Source organism: Patiria miniata, unplaced genomic scaffold (genome assembly GCF_015706575.1).
Source record: "Patiria miniata isolate m_02_andy unplaced genomic scaffold, ASM1570657v1 HiC_scaffold_6, whole genome shotgun sequence".
NCBI lineage: Eukaryota > Metazoa > Echinodermata > Asteroidea > Valvatida > Asterinidae > Patiria > Patiria miniata.
This window is the reverse complement of record NW_024037073.1, coordinates 4,021,270-4,042,467: the sequence shown is the minus strand read 5'-3', so window position 1 is coordinate 4,042,467 and position 21,198 is coordinate 4,021,270. Positions and strand designations below refer to the sequence as shown.

At 39.5% G+C, this 21,198-nt stretch overlaps 1 protein-coding gene across 1 annotated transcript in view; it reads left to right on the top strand.

Moving 5' to 3' along the window:
* Positions 1 to 17,513, top strand: part of LOC119742630 (protein transport protein Sec23A-like) — a 47,724-nt gene extending 30,211 nt beyond the window's left edge. The window contains exons 12-18 of the mRNA XM_038218758.1: positions 7,994 to 8,100; positions 9,531 to 9,762; positions 10,857 to 11,015; positions 12,800 to 12,886; positions 14,771 to 14,926; positions 16,345 to 16,410; positions 16,861 to 17,513. Coding sequence (XP_038074686.1) covers positions 7,994 to 8,100; positions 9,531 to 9,762; positions 10,857 to 11,015; positions 12,800 to 12,886; positions 14,771 to 14,926; positions 16,345 to 16,410; positions 16,861 to 16,950 — 897 coding nt within the window. The 3' untranslated portion in view covers positions 16,951 to 17,513. The remainder of the gene's footprint in view (positions 1 to 7,993; positions 8,101 to 9,530; positions 9,763 to 10,856; positions 11,016 to 12,799; positions 12,887 to 14,770; positions 14,927 to 16,344; positions 16,411 to 16,860) is intronic.
* The last annotated feature ends 3,685 nt before the right edge of the window (positions 17,514 to 21,198 follow it).

The window sequence follows — 21,198 nt, the reverse complement described above, 5'->3', positions numbered from 1 at the left end:
CTCGACTTCTTGTATTTATTATAAGATGGAATTTTTTTTGCGTCAGGGTGATATAAATCAAATTAGGTTTTGCCCTTCACCGACATTTAACAGACATGCATTTATACATGAATGCTATTTTTCAGCTCAAGCTGATGCAATATCGCACTGATTTTCCATGCTTCTGGGAGAAATACAACAGAATATGCTAAACAGTGTTTTTTTATACAAAGTGTACTCAACATTTAAAAACAAAATCTTGATAAACACAAAGTACTGTTTAAATTTATGTAATTTTAAAAATGTTTTTTTAATTATTATTTTTGTGTGAAATGGACCACAAATGAGTTTATGCTTAGTACGGTAGCTTGCGGATAGCCTTTAGTTCAATCTTAGAATTAGAGCACAGTTACGTATGCACATGAGGGTAAACATGGCTCAAGTTTAATCAGACTTCAAACAACAAGTCCTGGTAAAGAAGCGTTCCCTTTGCTCATCAACTAATTCATTTTTTTTCTCATAGCCTATTAAATTTCCAACTCGACTGTTTTATTCCAACAAAAAAAACTTATTTTCTGCTGTTTTGGATGTCTGCAACCCTCTGAAGAAAGGTTTTATTTGAGGCACAAACAAATCTGCCTTTGCGAGCAGACTGGCTGATTGTGGGGCTCAAGAACAGAAGTTATGTGAGGCCGCCAGTAATTCATAAGTCATAAAGTCGTGATTCAGTAACTAAACGTGGGCCGATTTTTTTTTTTATGGTTGATATCTCTTTCAAACTTGAGTAACCTTTGTATTACTAGAATAATCGCAATTTAGAAAAGGAATCTAAATTTTACGATGACAATTGAAAATTGCACGGGAATGCAACCTTAAATTGCTAAAGTCAATATTGCCTCTTTTAATAGCCAAGGCAAGAAAATATTAAGTAAAATTCTTCTTCTGTACTTGATAAAAAAAATACTGTGTTTCTAATGCGTTGCATTATTCTTAAATCTGTCCTCTGGAAGGACATGATCATCCAATGATACATAAGAATAGTTGTGATGATGTTGACAGTACCAGGTGCCAGTTGTCTAAAAAAAAAAAAAAAAGATTTTTAAAAAAGATATTATGTTTTCCTTATTTACTCTTTCAGTTGGTAATTCAATGACAGAATAAAAATAATGCCCTTTAACATTTCAAGTAAATACATTGGCTTATTGTCTCTAGAAGGTGCCATTTTGACCCAGTGTATTGACTCACCAAAGGCAATGAGTAAAATCACAGTAAATTCCCCTTTTTTGACTCCAAAAGTTCAGAATTGTTAGTGTTTGCACTATCTTTCACAGCACAGTCTCTGACTCAACAGTCTCTGACCATGTCTGTTGTGACATTTCTTAAACCCATCTGCCCCTGTACTGCCCAAAAGCGCCCTGCCAGTTACTCCTCATACCGCCCCAAACTACCCTGTATTCATCAAGAAGTAACTACATTGTAGTACAATGTAACACAAGTGCTAATGGGTTAACTAAAGGAATGTACAACTCACGAAACAAAATCATACTTGTAATGATAGCAGGCTTACCTGTTAGACGTCTGCAGAAACAGCGTACACCATATACATGTGTGACTTGGCCTTTGTCCGTTGGATTATGCAACAAGAACATCCCGCGAACCACAAATCCATGTGTTGATGAGTCAGCTTCCTACCGTAAACTCCACCAAAACTCCCTCCGTTCCCTCCTTTTTTGGGAGTTAAACGCAGGCAGTGTCATTAATCTACAATGTCATCCGCAGTTATGCACTAGCGGTAGGAGTTCCTGTGCCCTAATCCTCCGCGTTTGATCGCGGAGGTCCGCGGTTAATTATGGCACGAAGGCACACATCCTGCCCACTTTAGTGCCGCCTGAACCTTGGGTGCCAGCCAGTCAAATGTAATTTAATTTATTTGGGGTTGGATGTGCAAGTGGCAATGCGTGACTCTAATGATGGTTAAAATTGAACGATATACACATTGGAAAGCAGACACCCGATTGTTTCTATAACGGGGAAATTTAGGGTTCAATTACAGCTTTCTCCTAGTTCAAAATTAGATTCTCGTGAAAGAAGTTGACATCTTGAAATGCAGTAAATACTTCTTGTTTACTGTCACCATACTAATGCATGTAAATCATCAACACAGATGAATTACATGTATCATGTCTGAGAGTTCTTTGTCAAGTTAAATCTTTTTTGAAAGGTACATTCGCTCTTTTTGCATTTTTTTTTGAATCAGCAAATTACTAAAAATCTTAAGTAGGGTGCATAACAGCATAATCTTTGAAGTTTCAGCTGAGTGGCTCCTAAACATTTTGTGAAAACAGAAAGCAAATCCATAACTTTTTGTGCTGGCACAAGTTTCTAAAACCACCTTCAATTGTTGGTTTTTTTTTTATCAAAACAATTTCCGGCAGATTAATTCCACAGGGTATTAGGCACCATCTCTATCCTCCATGCTTAGAGCAAGGTTTTTCTGATAAATTTGGTAGACCACATTTCCAAGTAATTATCAATGTTCATATATTCAGTAGGGCACTAGTGGTGCACTGTCGTGGTGTCCGTGCGAAGTGGCAATTATTTGCATTGGAGGCTGTATCCACCTGTCATCCTAGGGGATTGTTGAGTGCCTTACCATGTTGTGACGAGGTGAATCCCTGGCTGTTTGGTGCTTGGCAACAGTCCCATGATCGACCCTGGTGTTGGACAGCCATGCCTCTCAATGGATGCTATTTGAAATAAGAGAATGGCTGAAGCTTGCAATGTTATGGCTCAGGGCTGTCTTCTGTGTTAATTACACGTGTATGGTTTCTAAATTATGTACAGTTGAATATACAGTGCATCTCTACATGATTCAGGATCAGCCCCCCTCCCCCCCCCAACCAACTATTCATCTCATCTCAATTGATGCAAAATATTGTCATTGTTTCATAAAACTTTTTATTTTAATTAAATCTTCTTCTTTTTAAAGTTTTCTTTCAACTATTTCTACGTGGTTAATAACCAGATTTTTTCAAAGCTTTTCAAAGAATTTGTGATAATTTCCTTTATTTAAATGAAATCTTTGAACAAATTCTTCTTAAAAAGAAACAAATTGAGAAAAGAAAAAACAAAACAAATACAAGCACCAAACACAGGTTGTGTATCAAAGTATGGAAAAGCGTACTTGGAAACGAAATTGTCAGAAAGTCTTGACGACGGGCAGAGTATGTATTGTCTGAAATGTTGAGTTTCCCCCGATTCTTTTCAGAACCTCACAAACTCACAAAAGAGATTTGTCACTCGGTGCTACCGTGAGTCTTATGTTATTTCTAACTTCAAACCTTCAAATCTTATCATTTAAGTCTTACTTTCTACTGTCAAGTTTCCTAAGGGCAATTCCATGGTTACTCACGTAGTCACGTTACATTTTTGATGTACCGGTACTTTTGAGTTTCCTTGGGTTGTAATTACCTTACTGAAAAGGTTTAATAACTGTTATCCCATGGTAGATAGAGTAGACCTAGACCTACCTAAGCACCAAAAATGACATTCAGAAAAATGTGTTATGTATGATAAACAAGACGCACAAAATTGGTTACTCACGTTACGAAAATGTAACGTGAGTAACCGTGGAATTGCCCCTAAGTATTTTTAGTTATCCAGAATTACAACTAGTCTGTGCACAAGGTTTGAAGCACTATGAGCGTTGCCTTGTACTCTCACTACGTCTGTATGGATGTAATGGATTTGGGGTTTTTTTTCTGGAGAGTGTGATGTCTCAGGTTTTTTTGGGGGGGGGGGGGTGGGGGGGGGGCATGTTTTGGGGGTGTTTTCCTCAGAATGTATGGTTTGAAGCTATGTGTACATGTACCGGTACATATAAGCTAGGCTGTAGTATCTGCAATGAATAAATCATGAGTCGATCGTGGAGCTCAGATCAGCCGATGTATTGTTTCTGTTTTGGTCAAGTGGGGCCAGTCCCGTCACATGAATTATTCACGAGTGAATTCAGCCGGCGGCAGCAATTGGATGGAATAAGCAGGCGTAAGATTTCACCGTTATGCGGATAATTGTAGCAGATCACTCTTGATGGAATTGTTGACAACCCACGCTGGTTGAGTGCGCATGAATTCCTTCCCTTCACTGTAGTTATGAAATCGATGCTGCTTCGGCACAAGGTTTTCAAGGACGATCAATCGGAATCTTTAACATGATATTTTACAATAATACTTCTTATCATTGATTTTCTTGAGTTCCTCTGCTGTCAAGAGAAAGTTATTTGTTTTTTTGTGGTCACAGGTACTTCCAGTGGAGGATAAAAACAAAATCTGCAATAAAATGGAAATGTGGTTGCACATAAGGTCAAGAAAAAAAGAAAAAAACCAGGTTCACATCCCCACCCAGGCGCCCACTTCCTCCTTCCCGTTCACCTCCTGTTTTTAAATCATCCATTTGCAATATGTTTTGTCATTTTATTTGTTTCCAGCAAGGGTGTAGCTTTGTATGCACTTAATCATTTTCTTTTCTGATTTGCTTAGTCATTATCAGTGTTGTAGTCGAGACCGGATAGTCCGAGACCGAGACCAAGACCGAGACCTGAAGATTCGAGACCGAGACCGAGACCGAGACCAGCCCCTTCAAGGCCGACCGAGACCGAGACCAATATGGTCCGAGACCGAGACCGAGACCGAGACCGCTGATAATAAATAACAATAGTCGAAATAAAAAAAACAAGACACGTTATTATAGTTGGAAAATGTAACCCTTCTATTCACAAAGAATACAGACCAAAATGTTGACCAGTGGCAGTGTTGACAAATTGATACATGACACCTTACTTGAGCAAAAAGTAGTTCCACTTAAGACATATGGGCTTTGACATGTTGTCTGCACCCAATCGTGACAAAAGTAAAAAGTTAAAGGTAGATGTTTCATCTGTTATAGGAACTCGGATCCTAAACTCCACAGTCACCCCTTGGTTTCAGCTATGACTTCTAACGGATATTTAAAGATGCAATTTTAATTTTACATTGTGCCTCTTTTTTCCTAAAATAAATATAGGACTTAACTTCTAACAAGACTTGTGTACTTGATTTTAAAAAATGGGAGCTAGAAAATGTTGAATTAATTTTTAAATTTCTGTCATAGAATGTGGACTTGTACATGTAGACCCACAAGTTGTGAGGTGGTAGCCAGAATGTGCCAGATATGGATTTTTAATTTTTTTTCTGAACGGGATTTTAATTTTTGAGGAATAATGGGGTACTTCAAAATGAGCAGCCAGAAAATGGGGTCTCATCATACACTCTCATGGCAACAGTGAGTGGTAACTGGTAAGAGTGTGTGAGTTCAATGCTGGAAAATCAGGTAGAAAAAATTACTTTTTCTTCAAAATACTGTCCCAAATTAAAGAGAACATTGTGTGGGGTCGAAAATATAACTAATTTGAAGCACCTCATTTATTATTAGAATACAAAATGCAAGTGATTACGCCCACAGGGGTGGGCTAAACTACACAATCCCCGAAAATGGTTGACCCTTATTGCATAAATTGTTACAAGTTCATACTTTGCTTTATGTGCCCGACTCAACAGATAAATGCCGAACTTGCTCCAAATCGTTCAGTGACTGGTACTGCTGCAGCTTTACATGTACTTTGGGGACTTTCCAACGTGCAGTCGAGTCCGGCAAACCGACCACGATATATAACAAGCTTGATCTACAGGCTAGCAAATGTTTTAACTAACAACGGTACTGAACGAAGTGAACACAAAGTAATCGATCGAGCTGTAAAAGCTACATATTGCCGGTCTCGACCCGAGACCAGCCAAAATATCGAGACCAAAGGGGACCGAGACCGAGACCAAGACCGAGACCACAGCTTCCGAGACCGAGACCGAGACCGAGACCAGCAAAAAGTGGTCTCGAGACCGGTCTCAAGACAGAGACCGGTCTCGAGACCTACAACACTGGTCATTATTTTACATATTGTACCGGGTCTCACTCTTAAACCTATTGTCCTGTCTTCGTCCGTGTGTGGTTCTTTTTGTCCTGTCCCAGGGAAAGGTACAAAACCAGTGCTTCACCTTTTCCCTTTATGTTGGCATCATTTAATAATGTTTACACTCAATTACATATCGTCTGTGAAGAATGTCTTGTATTTTTTCTTTATACATATATGAATTGTCACTGAGGATGTCAATGTGAAAATAAATGTCGAATTGATTTGATTTGATTTGAAATCTGCCATCCTAGGAGGATTTTAAAAGGGCCGCCTCTTTCTGTTTTTCAAAATGCTCTTGTGAGAAACTAGTGTGTTTTTCCTTGGCCTAAGTTGGAGCATAAGAAACTCTATTGGAAAACAGCACAGTTGAAATATTCTAAATTAGGAGCATACGGGTACATGTCCAAATGAAAACTTGTCTTCAATATTGTTAGTATAACCCGTTTAATTTTTGTACAATGGCTTGTGTATCCCTAAGTGAAAATAGTCGAATCCCGAGGTGCCTATGCCCAGGCAGAATTCCTCACTTCATTTGCATTTTTATTTGAAACTTTTGTTTCCTCTTTCAAGGCAAAATGAAAGTGTAACAATAAAATGTACAATAAAGGCATAATGAGGCTATTAGAAGATGGCCTTCCAAAATGTGAGCACTATACCCTGAAACTTGTGCTGGGGGAGACAGACAACATTAAAGTGTGCAAGCGACACCTTTAATGGTCCAATTTACATCTTCACCGTAAGGGGGATCAAGTCCCAGTGGTAATTGACGTTTTTATGACTTTGTAGAGAGCATGAGAGAGAGATGCAACGGTGATAGGGACTATTAGAAATGAGACGGGGATGGGAGACTTTTGCTTGCCTGTTATTGTTAAGTCACCATTTGCATGGTTAATTTAATGGATCCATGCGGCAATGCACATCTTGTATCAAAATGTTGAGATAGGCCTGATGAAATTACGTGTAAAGCATAGAAATGCTATTGGCAACATCTCCTGAGCTGCACACATGTGACCTGTTCTGTCAAAATCAGACTTTTCTGGGCATAAGGTCAAAAATGAGATTTTTGCATATTGTTAAAATATGTTCTGTTCTCTTTTAATAGGTGGTTAAATTTTTGAAACCGGTCATTCTTGCGCAAAGTTATGCTATTTTGAAGTTCATTGGGTCGAAAAGTAGAAAACAGGGAAAATGGACACGAACGTCACAAAACAGACATTTCTTTAACTGATATACCTTAACACATCATCAAAAATACTATAATTAGAGATCAAATTAGGGTTTCAAACTTTTATAGTATATTTTAGACATGCTCAGGATTACAAATATGCAAAAATTAGAAAATGGAAAAAAATCACCCCCACAGCATTTTTTGGCCCTATCTCAATTTCAACCTCTGCCCAGAAGCGTCTGCTTTTGACAGAACAGGTCACACATGTACTTATCCTGTATACACATCATATCTAATGGACCTTTTTGACTCCATGCACAAGTACCCCCTCAATGGTTACAGAGGGAGAGTTGGGGGAGACCATACACTGTGCATTACTGATGGGCTTTGTACAGATTCGGAAATTCAGTCGTGCCTACTTCATGCTGCACACATCAGTGGCATAACCAGGGGGGGGGGGGGGGGGTTGCAGAGTTGCAGATTACAATGGGTAAGAGATTTGAAGAGAAATCGGGACGCTGAGAGATGCAAAAGAAGGATGCCTAATCAGCCAAATCGGGATGTGTACCGGTATATCCGTCGGCAAATTTGCAGGGATGAAGAGTGCCACCTATTGTCTGATACTGTCAGTGACTGTCATCTGTTAACAATGCCCCCTATCAGAAGATGGTGCGAACAAGCTCCCCCCGCCCCCAGTACAGGCACACAGTGTGTCCCTCCCACTGGAACTCTCAGTGGTAACATAGCGCCCTCTACTGGCCATGCATGGAGTCCATTGTAAAACAGTTTAAGGAATTGTAACCACAAACTAAATGTGTTTCTTTTTTGTGTGTGTTTTGCAGCACAATGCACCTATCCCCCAGGGTGGCAGGGGCAGTATCCAGTTTGTCACCCAGTACCAGCACTCCAGTGGCCAGCGCCGAGTCCGTGTCACCACACTGGCAAGAAAGTACGTGTACAACCTTGTTATTTGTCACTGCACATATGAAGACTGTATTTCCAAAACGTGATATATAATGTACGCCACTTTGTTCACATTTTAGAATCCTCCTCTCTCCTGGCTACCCAAAGTCAGTTTTAAAGGGAATATACATCATTTGCTTTTGCTGTAATTTTCAGAAATGGATGGAATTGGGGGGGTTGGAAATATATAGCAAATATAGTTACACTGACTTTTTTGAGGTTTTGGGTTCGAAAATGCTATAAAAACCAAGAAAAACAATCATTTTCCATATAAGAAGAAACAGAGCAGTTTACATACATTGGGGAATTGTAAGGTGAGGGAACCAGTCTAGCTGGCTTGTACCCGTTCATAGGTGTGTAATCGATTGCAAACAAGTGCGATGGTCAATTGGGGCCAGTATTTGAAAAAAACCCAGTTTTTTCCAACGCTGGTCGGCTGACCAGCGTTGGAAATTGATACAAAAATACCACTTTTCTTGAGAATGACAGTATACCAGGTGCCATGATTTTACAGGATGCTTTACACTGTCATTCACTAACAGTCCAGCAAGGTATTTCAAAATGATTTGGTAGTTTTATTTTTTGATGTTTGCAAATGTTGTATTTTCCCTTTAACTGCTGTTTTATACTGGTACGGTACATGTAGTCGAACAAAATTTGAGAATAGAGTGACAAAAGGGAAGTTTAGAAACAGCTATTTTACTGATTTTTTTTCTATAAAAGTTTCATAACCATGCAATTGTTTTCCTTATTTTCAAATGGATATACATGTATTGCGCTTTGGATATAAACTCTTCATATGTAGCAAGGGGATTGCAGATCTGAATTTGCAAGTGCAATGCCATTGTTTGGTTTGTCATTTTTTTTTATGTGCACTTTTTTTAACATTTAAAATGTTCCAGTGCTGTTCCTGACAAATGAGGGCGCTATTGCTGTAAGGTCACTTCAAGCACACACTCTACAGTGTAGGGAAAGTGCACAAATTATGAACCCGAAATGTGGCCCATTGGAAATTCATGTATCTGAATCAAATGTTTGCTAAATAACTTACTGTCATGTACTGATAAAAAGTTAAAACACCAAAACCAGAAAGTTGACCCAAACCCCAAAATGCCGTCACTTTTGGTACTATTAAAAGCAGCTGTAACAGGAAGCTTTGAATGTCATCATGGTTGAATATGCAAATGTGTATTGGCATACCAACCAAAATGGACCCAAAAACTCTTAAAACTAGGCTAGACAAAAATTGACAAAGTTAACGTTGAACACAAGGATGCATTAGAAGGATTACACTAAAAATTATATTACATTCGCCCTTGAAAATAGTCAGATGTTTCAAAATTTTACCAGAAATTCCGTTCGTCGTAGTCTTTTTGTGACTAAATCCTGTTCTCTGATTGCCACTCCTATGTATAGCTGGGCCGATGCAGCTGTCAACATCCAGCACATAGCAGCCGGTTTTGACCAGGAAGCCGCTGCCGTACTGATGGCCCGCATCGCCGTCTACCGGGCCGAGAATGAGGAAGGGCCTGATGTACTGCGCTGGCTGGACCGCATGCTGATCAGGCTCTGCCAGAAGTTTGGCGAGTATCACAAGGACGATCCCAACTCCTTCCGGTTTGCTGAGAACTTCACCATGTACCCGCAGGTTGGAGTCTTAGAGACACTTCATTTATATTTCAGCAACTGTGTAGAGATCTTGACTGTGGACTTCTTGAACAAGTACCTAGTGTTGTAGTCGAGTACATTTCCATGAGTATGAGTACTTTGCCATGAGTACGAGTACTTTGCCATGAGTACGAGTACTTCGCCATGAGTACGAGTATGAGTATGAGTACTTTGTCACGAGTACCAGTACTTTGTCACGAGTACGAGTACAATGCAATCTTTTTCCATGAGTACGAGTCAAGTACCAAAAATGTCCTCGAGTACGAGTACGAGTACAAATATCAAATAGCAAATTTCAATGGTTCGCGTGCTTTCAAAGGCTTTTTGCTGTCAAACCAGGCATTAAACAAATTTATGCAGAAGCCTCCCAAACAGTAGAAAACTGGTTCTTTTCCTGCATGTAGCTCAAACTCATTTAAATTCCTGCTGGAGAACATTTGCAAGAGTGCAAGTACGAGAACGATTACTTGTCATGAGTATGAGTACGAGAACGGGTAATTTTTTTCTTGCGAGTATGTGTACGAGTACGAGTACATTTTCATGAGTACCAGTATCAAAATATCGATTTCCAACTAGTGTTGGCCAACCATCATTGGAAAAACTGACTTTTTTTCTAATACTGCCCCAAATTTACTAGATTTAGTTAGTTTAGTGTAACATCATTGCTATAAAATACTAACCCCGAAATCTGTCTATTACTGAAAATTACAGCAAAAGCAAATGTTGTATATTACTTTTAAAGTGTAAAAAAACGAGTAAATATTAACCCTGAAAGTACAGATGTACCAGTACATTATGCAGATTCCCCCTTGTAAGTTTTAAATAAACATTGCATTGTTGGGAAAAAGTTATTTTAAAAAAAAGTCAAACTAATTTCAATAATTGAAACGAAAAAAAAATAACTAGAGCAGGAATTAAACCTGCAACCTTCAGAATAGCTGTCAGCGCTCTACCCCACTGAGCTAAATAGTCATTGCTGGTGGTTTCCAAGTTTCCCTTCGTGATTTATTTGTTAATAAAAAAAATCGCTAATTAAAAAAACTATACAACCTGCTGTGATGATTTCCACCGCAGTTCATGTTCCACCTGCGCCGCTCCCAGTTCCTGCAAGTCTTCAACAACAGTCCTGACGAGACATCCTACTACCGACTGATGCTGATGAGAGAAGACTTGACTCAGAGCTTGATCATGGTGCAGCCAGTGCTCTTCTCTTACTCCTTTGAGAAGACTGAGGTAAACAAAAACACCCTCCATGTCACCCTGCACCCTCCATGTCACCCTGTACCTCGATCAGGAATGCCAGTTTTCCGGCTACAGCCGGAATTCCTGCATTGAATCCCTTTGCCAGAAAAATCAATCCTGATCTTGCACGTACATGGAGAAGGGAAAAAAATATTTGGCTACCTGTCGGCGTTCGGCCAATAGGAAAATTCCTTGCATGTTGTTTGATAGTCACTTGTGAACCAATAAGAAAATGGGTTACGTGTTACATGTTGCTAGATTCATATGGTGATTTTCATGCTAGTGCCATACACCAAGGCATGTTCTAGAGCTGTCCTGAATATACTGAATATTCCAATATCATCATCCGAATATTTGAATAGCTTATTGCTGGTTCGAATGTTAAAAAAAAACCTACGCACATACACACATGACTGTTGAGTAATTTTAATCGTAAAGTTGCGGGGCTTTATTGCAAGATGCAACTTTTTTGTCAACGACGGTTCATTGTTTCCATCCTTTTTATAGCCCTTGGCAGTTATAAAATACTATCTAGGCCTATGGGCCTTATTCACGAGTTGGCCATTTTTGTCGAGTTCCCTGAATGCATTTCATTAATTGTTCACTGTTGAGTGGGATGGTGCCAGACTGTTTATGCAGGCACAATGCAGCCTTATTTTACTGTCATTTTTTTTTTTAAATATGATTTTAAACATTAGGGAATGTTTAATTACAAATTTTAAATTATTCATTGAAGCAGGCTGGCATTTGTTATACATGAAGTTGCTTTCATTTCTCTTCACAAGTTCCAAAATTTAAGATTTTACCTAACTTTCAATTCAATATGGCCGACTCGTGAATAAGGCCCATTGCAAAACTCTCCAGCTGCCCATAATATCGACGCAGCACACACAGCTTAACTGGCTTTTGACCGGCACGACACACTGTTGCAGCTGGCAAGTGTAAAACTTGGCCAGTGAGTTTTGAAAATTGGAATAATCGGTCAAATGCAGTTTCAAATAATCAAATACTACTTAATTCGGAAATGGGCAGCCGTAATACGTTCATTGTCGACGTACTTAAAATGTGTGTGGTTTTGTGACATGAGTTTGTATGGTGTATTGCAATTGTGTCAAATTTTTCCAGCCCCGTAGCAAAAACGCAATGGCATCCCTCCTTGATACATCTAAGTTTTTTTCTGGATGAACAAAGCATGGAAGTCTTCAACTTGACATTGCTTAAAAATATTTTTGACCTTTGTTGAAAAGTTTGAGTGCATTTTCCCCCTCCCCAAAGTTGGTTTCTACAGTGAGACTTCTTGAACAGTCAGAATTGCTCGCTTTTCCATATGGTCATTTAGCCTTCGGCTTTGGTCATTCTCTGCAACTGCAGGCCGATTTCATTGTACTGCTTAACAGTTAGCAGAAAAGTTGTGCTCACTATAGCAGTAAATTGTGCTAACCTTAAGTACTATTTCATGGCGTTGGATGTGCTAATGGTTGCACATGCATAGAGACTTTTATTATTAGATCACTCATTTGAGCAACCCTTTGCTCTGAGGTATTAAGCATGCTTTTGCTGTGCTTACTGTTTAGGGTCGCCACAAAATAGAGGCTCTGTAAGCAGATAAGGGTGTGCTTAGTAGCGGCATGATATTTAAACCAAACATGTGTAACTGCTCCACATGATTATTCACTTTTTTTCAACATTTTTGGTGGCCTACTATTTCCTGGATTAGCTGAGTTTTCATGACAAGACTGAAGATAGTTTTGCTTGTTATTCTTTCCTTTTCCCAGCCTGTTCTCCTGGATACCAGCAGCATCCTGCCGGACCGCATCCTTCTCATGGACACCTTCTTCCAGATCGTCATTTTCCACGGAGAGGTCAGTAAATCATGAAAAAAATCCCGCCTGTTGTTTAATCGAATGACCCAATCCAATTCGTAAGTGACTTTGTCATATACACGCACACTCTACTAATTACAAACGCCCATTGGCAAAACACTCTACTTTGCACTACTTCCCGTTCCACTGGTTCCAATGCTACACTGTGTACAGTACGCATGGTTAAGTTGAAATGACATCACACTTACCAGATAGGTCAAAGGTCACAATAGGTCAAAGTTCATTTGTATAGACCATTCCAAGCACGCTATCACTACGCACAAGGAGGCCCCCTTCAATGGCCAAAGCATTGTGCTAGCTATTGTTTAGATATCATCCATCCCGGGGCATTTCTTGGTACAATAGCTGGCAATGCAGTCGCCATCGAAGGGGGCCTCCATGAACGTACAGTGACAGTGTGCTCGGATCGGTCTATAAAAGTTCTATAGAAAATTACAAGCTTGTTTGAGTGGGACTCGAACCCATGACCCATGAAAGGGTTGATTTTCGCATTAGATGACAAGGACTAACTTTTGTTTTGGAGATTCATTGCAGGCCTTTAAAGGAATTTGTGTTTGTGTGGTAGCACACAAACATTGCAATCAACAAATACTTTGAATTATAACACCTTGTACATTCATGAACCAAAACGCGCTTCTGTCATTGGTCGATGTACCAATGCATCAGGGAAGTAAAAGTAGCTACCCAGCATGCACGCATGCAGGACGCAGGTACTATCGCCCGACCGAATGATGCTACCAGAGAAGAAGTACCCTTGATTAGCTCCTGGACTCCCAATAGCGCAACAGTTGCGATTGCAAATGAGGTTGCTGGTGGTACCATACTAAAACCTTCACGACATAGGGATGATTAGGCACACAGATGGCATGGGTACTGCAGTGCGTAAAACGCTGCCTCTCACCACTATGTAGAGCTGCCAATTGGTAGTAATTTTCCGTATTTCGTACAGTAATTCATGCAAAAATACAGAAATACGGATTTTAGTGTATACATTTTGTAAAATCCGATCATAATCTTCAGGCATGCAACTTTTCTGCATTTTTAAAACTCCGGTCGTGAAAGAGAATGTGGTATTACCGCGCATCCGTCTTGTTTCCTGCTGCGGCACAGCTGAATCTTGCACGGATATCGCTAGCGTATAGATTAAAAGAAGAACATCGCCTCGCTCGGTCTTTTGTATAGATATAAAAGTATTAAAAATTGTGCAGGACACGGACTCCGTACGCATTCTCCAGCATACATACAGTCCGGCCAAATGAGCAAGTCGCTATAGCGCCCTCTATCTACTTTGGGCTATTAGTCTGGTTCCAATATGTACTTTGAATGCTGCAGAATACAGACACCACTGCTCGGAAGTTCATAGCATGCCATAGTGATTAGTGAACAATCAATGGTTGAATTTGACATTGTAAAACTGCAAAGTAAACATCGATGGGAAAGAAGATTTCTGCAAGTTAATTCACAGAACTTGCTCTCTCTTGTCTTTGTCTGTGTGTGTATTTTCTGTGTTTATGAATTTATTGTGAAGTTGTACCGGCAGTTTTAAACGGAGGAGCATTATTGATCAATTTTGAAAAATACTGATTATGGAATGACTCGGACTTCTGGGTTTAGGAATACTGATTTTGGAATTTGGAGGTTGGCAGCTCTGCATTATGGCTTTGGCTCATTTCCCGGTTCAGATCATACGTGAGTAGAGTAGTGCCACAAGGGTTTTTCTCCGTGTTAAAAATCAACACGTTGTAGCTGCATCCTTCACAATTCAGCTTCTGCTGCGAGTAAGGAAGATTAGGCCGTGGAAGGGCTTTTTCTTCTGTATAATACAATATGTCAAAATTTGCTCCCATACCTGTCTGTTTTCAGACCATTGCCACCTGGAAGAAGGAAGGATACCAGGACCACCCAGAGCATGACATGTTCAGGCAGTTCCTGAAGGCACCGAGAGACGACTCGCAGGAGATTCTACAGAAGCGCTTCCCCATGCCGCGCTACATTGACTGCGATCAGAACAGCAGTCAGGTAAGGAACGCTGGCAACAGAGTGCTGGGTGCTATGTCATAGAGCTACAAAGCACAGAGAGGTGCTCAGATTAGGAAATATGTGAAGCACGCTGGCAAAATGAGACGGAACTGGAACAGGCCGTAGTGGAAAAAAAATGCAGAGAAACTGAAAAAGGGTTGATTTTTTTTTTCTATTTTTAAATTAATTGATATGTGATGCGATCAAGCTAAATGAGTCATTTGTCAGGAACTTTCATTTGGAAATTCAGGCCAAAATGGGGCCACTTCATCACATCACTTCATCACATCTCTTGGTGTTCCGACTTCCATAATTTTTGAACTAAAGATGGTATCAGCATGAGGTTTTCACAGCAGTAATGCTGAGATTGTGCTCTTTTCAAATCTGTAAAAAAAAATTGACCAGGGTCGACAAACGACTCATTTAGCTTGATCGGATCACATATGTGTAATCTTTGATATGTCTACTACATTTGTTTTAAAAGAAAAGTATAAGAATCGTGGAATAAAAGTGTTTGTTAGGAAAAACAATTGTCGTCTTTCATTTTCACGACTACAGAACAGTCGAACCTTTTAAAGGCCTTTTTCTCAGTATTTAAACTTTTTTGGAAATGTCGATCAATGCAAACATTAAACAGCCATAACTTGTCAACGGAATGTCTGATTGCAGTGCAACAATCAGTATTGTAATGAGAATTTTATTCTCTTTCCTAGTACCTACAAACCCTCATTTCGATCTCTGCCCAGTTCAGTCTTGTTTTGCCATAACGCCTCGCATATTGGATGAGCAGAAAGGGGTTACCAACCAAATGTTAATGCAGTTTGTACTTATGGTGACTGGTTCACGGCTGATTTATGCTTAGCACATGTATGAATATGCTTAGCAATGTGTTCTGCATAGAAGCGCCCATGAAATTTTGCCTTTTTGACTTCATTCGTGTCTTTCAATAGAGAATGCCAAACCCTAAGGTTGAAAAAATGTTGCAACCTGACGCCACTTCAGCGGTTGTGTACAAAGTCTATGGAGAGCCAAGAATTTTTTTTAAACAAAATTGGAAATGTTTCTCAGTCCCAACCCTTCATTGAGATGATATATGAAGAAAGTTATTAACTCTAACACCCATGAGTGATTGACTAAGATCCTTCCTCACTCTTGCAAAATCCAACAACATATGTGAACTCTACACTAGACTGTTGCACTCCGATTATGGTGGTATGCCTGACCCCATGTAAAGCATAATCAGTTGACTAGTGCATTCCTAACTCCACAGAATCAAACAAAACACGCAGTTGGATTGTGAAGGGTTAGAGTGGTTAGGGTTAACCTAAATTATATTCACTGCGTCATATTTTCTTTTAAAAGTCACTAGCAGCATCAATATAATTGAAAAACCTTTTTGGATTATTTCCCTGATGCAGGCCCGTTTCCTGTTGTGCCGAGTCAACCCCTCACAGACGCACAACAACATGTATGCTTGGGGACAGGTAAGCTATACATCCTGTGTTTCATTGTAACAGGACCTTCATCTCATGAAATATCTGGGACAAAGTTTTCTGCAAGAGTCCCATTGTATTTGTGCAGGATTCGGAACTTTCTGGACAACTTCATTGACTAAACTGATAACTTGGTTGCGGGAATATTCAGATGTTCAGGGCCCATTTTCGTGTTTATGATGACCATTCTTTGCTAACAGCGCTAGCAGAAAAATTCTGTGCTAACCCTGTAAGCACAGAATCCTTAGTTACTGATTGTACTCATACGCATCAGGCAAAATTCCTTGCTATGCTAACCACAAGCATGGAATTTTCTAATGAATCGGTCTATCGCCTAATGAACCAGTCTATCGACATGAAGAGTTATCATTGGAATGTCGCTCATAGATTCGGATGCCGAAGTAAGAATAACAATTGTTAATCCAATTGTCCATTGTACAGGAGGGCGGGGCACCAGTCTTGACAGACGATGTAAGCTTGCAGGTCTTCATGGATCACTTGAAGAAGCTTGCCGTCTCCAGCTCCTCTTAATGTCAGTGATGGCTCCTCTTGTGATAGATGACTCCTCTTAATGACAGGGATGACTCGTTTTAATGATAGGAATGGCTTTTCTTAAAATTAGGGATGGCTCTTCTTACAGACAGGATTGGCTCTCAGTAATAGGGATGGCTCCTCTTAAAATATAATGACTCCTCTTAATGACAGTGATGGCTCGTTCAGTGATTGGGATGCCTTTCTTAGTGATTAAGGATGGCTCCTAGTTGAATCTGGTATGAGCTTGACTCTGCTCTGCTGGTATTTTACACAAAAGCGTGCCACTGTCTTTATGGTCCCGTTAGAAAATCTCCTTCAATTTACCCTTAAACATATGCATGTACATGTATGGGAACTCCAAAACAAAGTGTCATACCTGTAGGCTAATCCAAGCACATGCTACCGTTGCACCTGTGAGACACCACAGCTTTGGCAGTACAGTGGAATGTCGCTATACCGAACACTGCCGATCATTCGGCTGTACCGATCATCGTCTTTGGCTCCTGATTTTTGTGTACAAAACGTACCAAACATCGTTGTTAAAAAATGTCAACAACAAAGTGACAAGTGGCTGTTATTTCCCCAAGGAATAGCAGGGGAAAGCCACCCATTGCTGTAGGTGGTAAGCTTAAAAAACTGTGTACATGTAATTACATAATTCAGTAGTCGGCACGTGTTGTAAGTTGTCTTTCAGTAACTACCAGGGCGTAACTACCACGTCTTTATTAAAAAGTGAGTTACCAGAGCACCGGCAGTTTAAAACCACTATACCGAACGATAGCTATTACGAACAATTACCAAGGACGCGGTGTTCGTTGTAGTGGCGTTCCACTGTAGTAGTTGTTGGTACTTGTTTTAAACAATAGCTACATGTACTACATTAATGCAGTCTAGTAGCGTGCGGTAGTCATGTGCTTGGATTGATGTACCAATGCCACATTTTGGACTCATTGAATAAATTCAACAAGACTGTTCCGAATTGAATAGAAGTAAATTCACTTGTATGGAAGTAAATATGCCCAAGCTGACTTGAATTTGTTTCATTGTAGATGGAGAAAATAAAATGTAACTGCATTTATAACCAGTAATTTAATAAATTGGCAGTTCAAAATACAGTACATTATTGCCCTTTATTACCATAATACATGTATTTATATTAAAGACTTTTTAAGTAGTGCTGTTTCTTGTTCTGTTTTTCAGTAGTTTGTTTATTTTTGGCCCATAACTTGTCTCATTATCTCTGCCATGATTGATCCCATTTTTATGGCACCTCTTGCTTGGAAATATTTTTGTTTAATTAAAATCAGCTTGGGAGCAGTCTGTACTTGGTATCTCAATGAAATTGGCCACAAATTATTAAACATCGGTCCAAAATCCGATGTTCTCAGCACGACTCGAGTTGCTGAACGTTGAAACAAATTTCACGCACAATCTCTGTGATTTTTTAACTGTACTCTTGGAACCTAAGATCAAGGGAATCCCTGCCAAATAGCAAAGGATTTTGAGCACGATTTTCATAAAATTCTTATGCTAAAGTAATTTCAATCATTTCAAAAACTACATAGCTTTATGCTTGGCCAGTCGCTTTTTTTTTCACAATCTTCACTCTTCATTGCTCCAGCGGTGCCAATAATCTGAGTTTAAAGTTATCAAATAAAAGAACCACCATACAAAACTGAACATGAATCAAGTGTTATTTTTCCTTTCGTGTGTAATCTTGGCCTTTAATGACACTAATTATTGAAGTATATTTGGCAGTAGAATGTTGGACAAGACAATTACACAAGTGAGTAGAGGAAACATTACATAAGGAATGGTACACTGTAAAGCACATGTATATTCCATGATTTACATAATATGCGGAATTACGCATTTACATAAATATGCATATTTTAGTCAGTTTTGATCAGCTTTTCCATAAAAAAAATAGAAGTACATGTACAGTGAACTCCTTTGCATGATGGTCTGTTTCATCACCTTCACCGTGTGGAAATAGACCTAGGACATAATAACCGTTGACGTCACGCTTTGTTTACATGTGCGCTTTCCAATGGGAGTCGGGTGGGAACGATTGGCTCTCGTGCCCACCTGCTGGGGCCAATTACACGGCGCTGCTAAGCACAAAACATTTGCTTAGTACAAAAAAATCTGGCTTATAAAAGCAGGTTGCCAGCCAAAACTCCATGTGATGTATATTGCTCGTGATTAGTATTCAGCTGTTGTTCGCTTAGCATGAAAATCACATGGAGTTTTGATTGATAACCTGCTTTCATAAGCCAGACTTTTTTGTGCTAAGCAAATTTTTGTGCTGAGCAGTGCCGTGAAATTGGGCCCGGCGTGAGCGTGATGTCGTTATGTCTTGGGTCTATTAACCCAACCAACATTTGAAGGATGTCATATAAACAAGCCCTATATACTGTACATTTGTAATGGTTACTTGTACCTGATCATCTTTAGCTTTAGACAAGCATTTTTTTAAATTAAAATACACGCGCAAGCATTTAAAAAAGCCCAAATACATGGTTCTGGTATAAACGTTTATGAAACGTGAATGCATAAATAATACAAAAATAATTGCTTAAACCAATACCAGCTAGGTTATTGTTCCTTACTTCCTTACACCAAAAACAAAACCAACATATTTTTCCAGTAAATACAAAGGTAATATACAACATTTGCTTGTGGTGTAATTTTCAGAATTGGATGGATTTTGGGGTTAGTGTTTTATAGCAAATGTGATGCGATCAGGTTAAATGAGTCGTTTGTCGGGAATTTTCATTTGGAGATTCAGGCCAAAATAGGGCCACTTCATCACATCACTTCATCACATTTCTTGGTGTTCCAACTTCCATAAATGTCAAACTAAAGATGGCACCAGCATGCGGTTTTCACAGTAGTAATGCTGAGATTGTGCTCTTTTTAAATCTGTGAAAAAAACCCAAATTGACCAGGGTCGACAAACGACTCATTTAGCTTGATCGCATCACAAATATTGTTACACCGACCTGTTTAAAGTTTTGTGTCCATAGATGTTGGAAAAACCAAGAAAAAAAATGCTGTTCTTGTAGTCTAGCTCCCTGACCCTACTTCAGACAAAACACAGCAATTTATAGACGTCAGGGAACTAGCACTAGACTAGCTAGCTTGTACCCGTTCATGGATGTGTAACCCATTGCAAACAAAATGTGGACTAACTAAATTTTGTTAATTGGGGGGCAGTAATGCATTTGAAAAAAAGTCAGTTTTGGAAATTAATACAAAAATTCCACTTTTTCTTGAGAACGACAGCACACCAGGTGCCATGATTTCACAAGATGCTTGAGACTATTATTCACTTAGTCAAGTAAGGTATTTCATAATAATTTGGTAATTTTGTTTGATGTTTGCAAATGTTGCATAATGTTTATTACTTTTAAGTAACAGCACCCTGGCATAAAAATGTTGCATGCCAAATCACTGCTCATGCACGGGAGTCAAATTTTCAAGTAAGCTGTCATGTCTATATATCATGTCTATATATTTTGGTATGCAGTATCAATCCTTTTCAGTTCTTGGTTGGGTCCAAAGGTACATAACATTGCAGTTAACATCACATAACACCTCCCACCTCAGTAATCATCCAGCTCTATAAATACAACCTCATCTACTCTGTCCGGCTTTCTTCTGAAGACGATCACAGCATACTGATCGGAATGTCGAGTTCACAACCAACCCGTTTTTTTCAGAACCAAACATCTTCTCAACAGGGGATTCTTCCACATGGTGTTACTGCAAACCCTCACTAGATCACATAAGTTACAAGTTATGGGCTCCGTGCACAAGTACCCCATCAACGGCCAGAAAAGGAGAGTTGGGGGTGACCTAGACTGGTTCCCGATCCATCCACTGCGTATTTCGAATATCTCCATTATTGGAGGCGGGAATTAGTCTCGGAGACCATCGCAAGTTTTTGCGCGCCGATGATGCCTTGACGCTCACGCGAAGACGCGGTGGCTATAGCTTTTGCACATTCAGGAAGTCGTTCGTACTTCGTGCGTGAACCAGTACAGTACAGAATGGGCACTGTGTGTGTCCCGTCCAAGGAGCTCTCAAAAGAGGTAAAAACGCGCTCTCTTTTGTTGGTGCACAGAGCCCATACTTGTATGGCTGTAAGCTTCAGAACAGAAATGTAAAACATTCTTCAACTTTGTACTTTTTTTTGCACCTCAATTATAATACTGTATCAAAAATAACACAAAAGTTCGA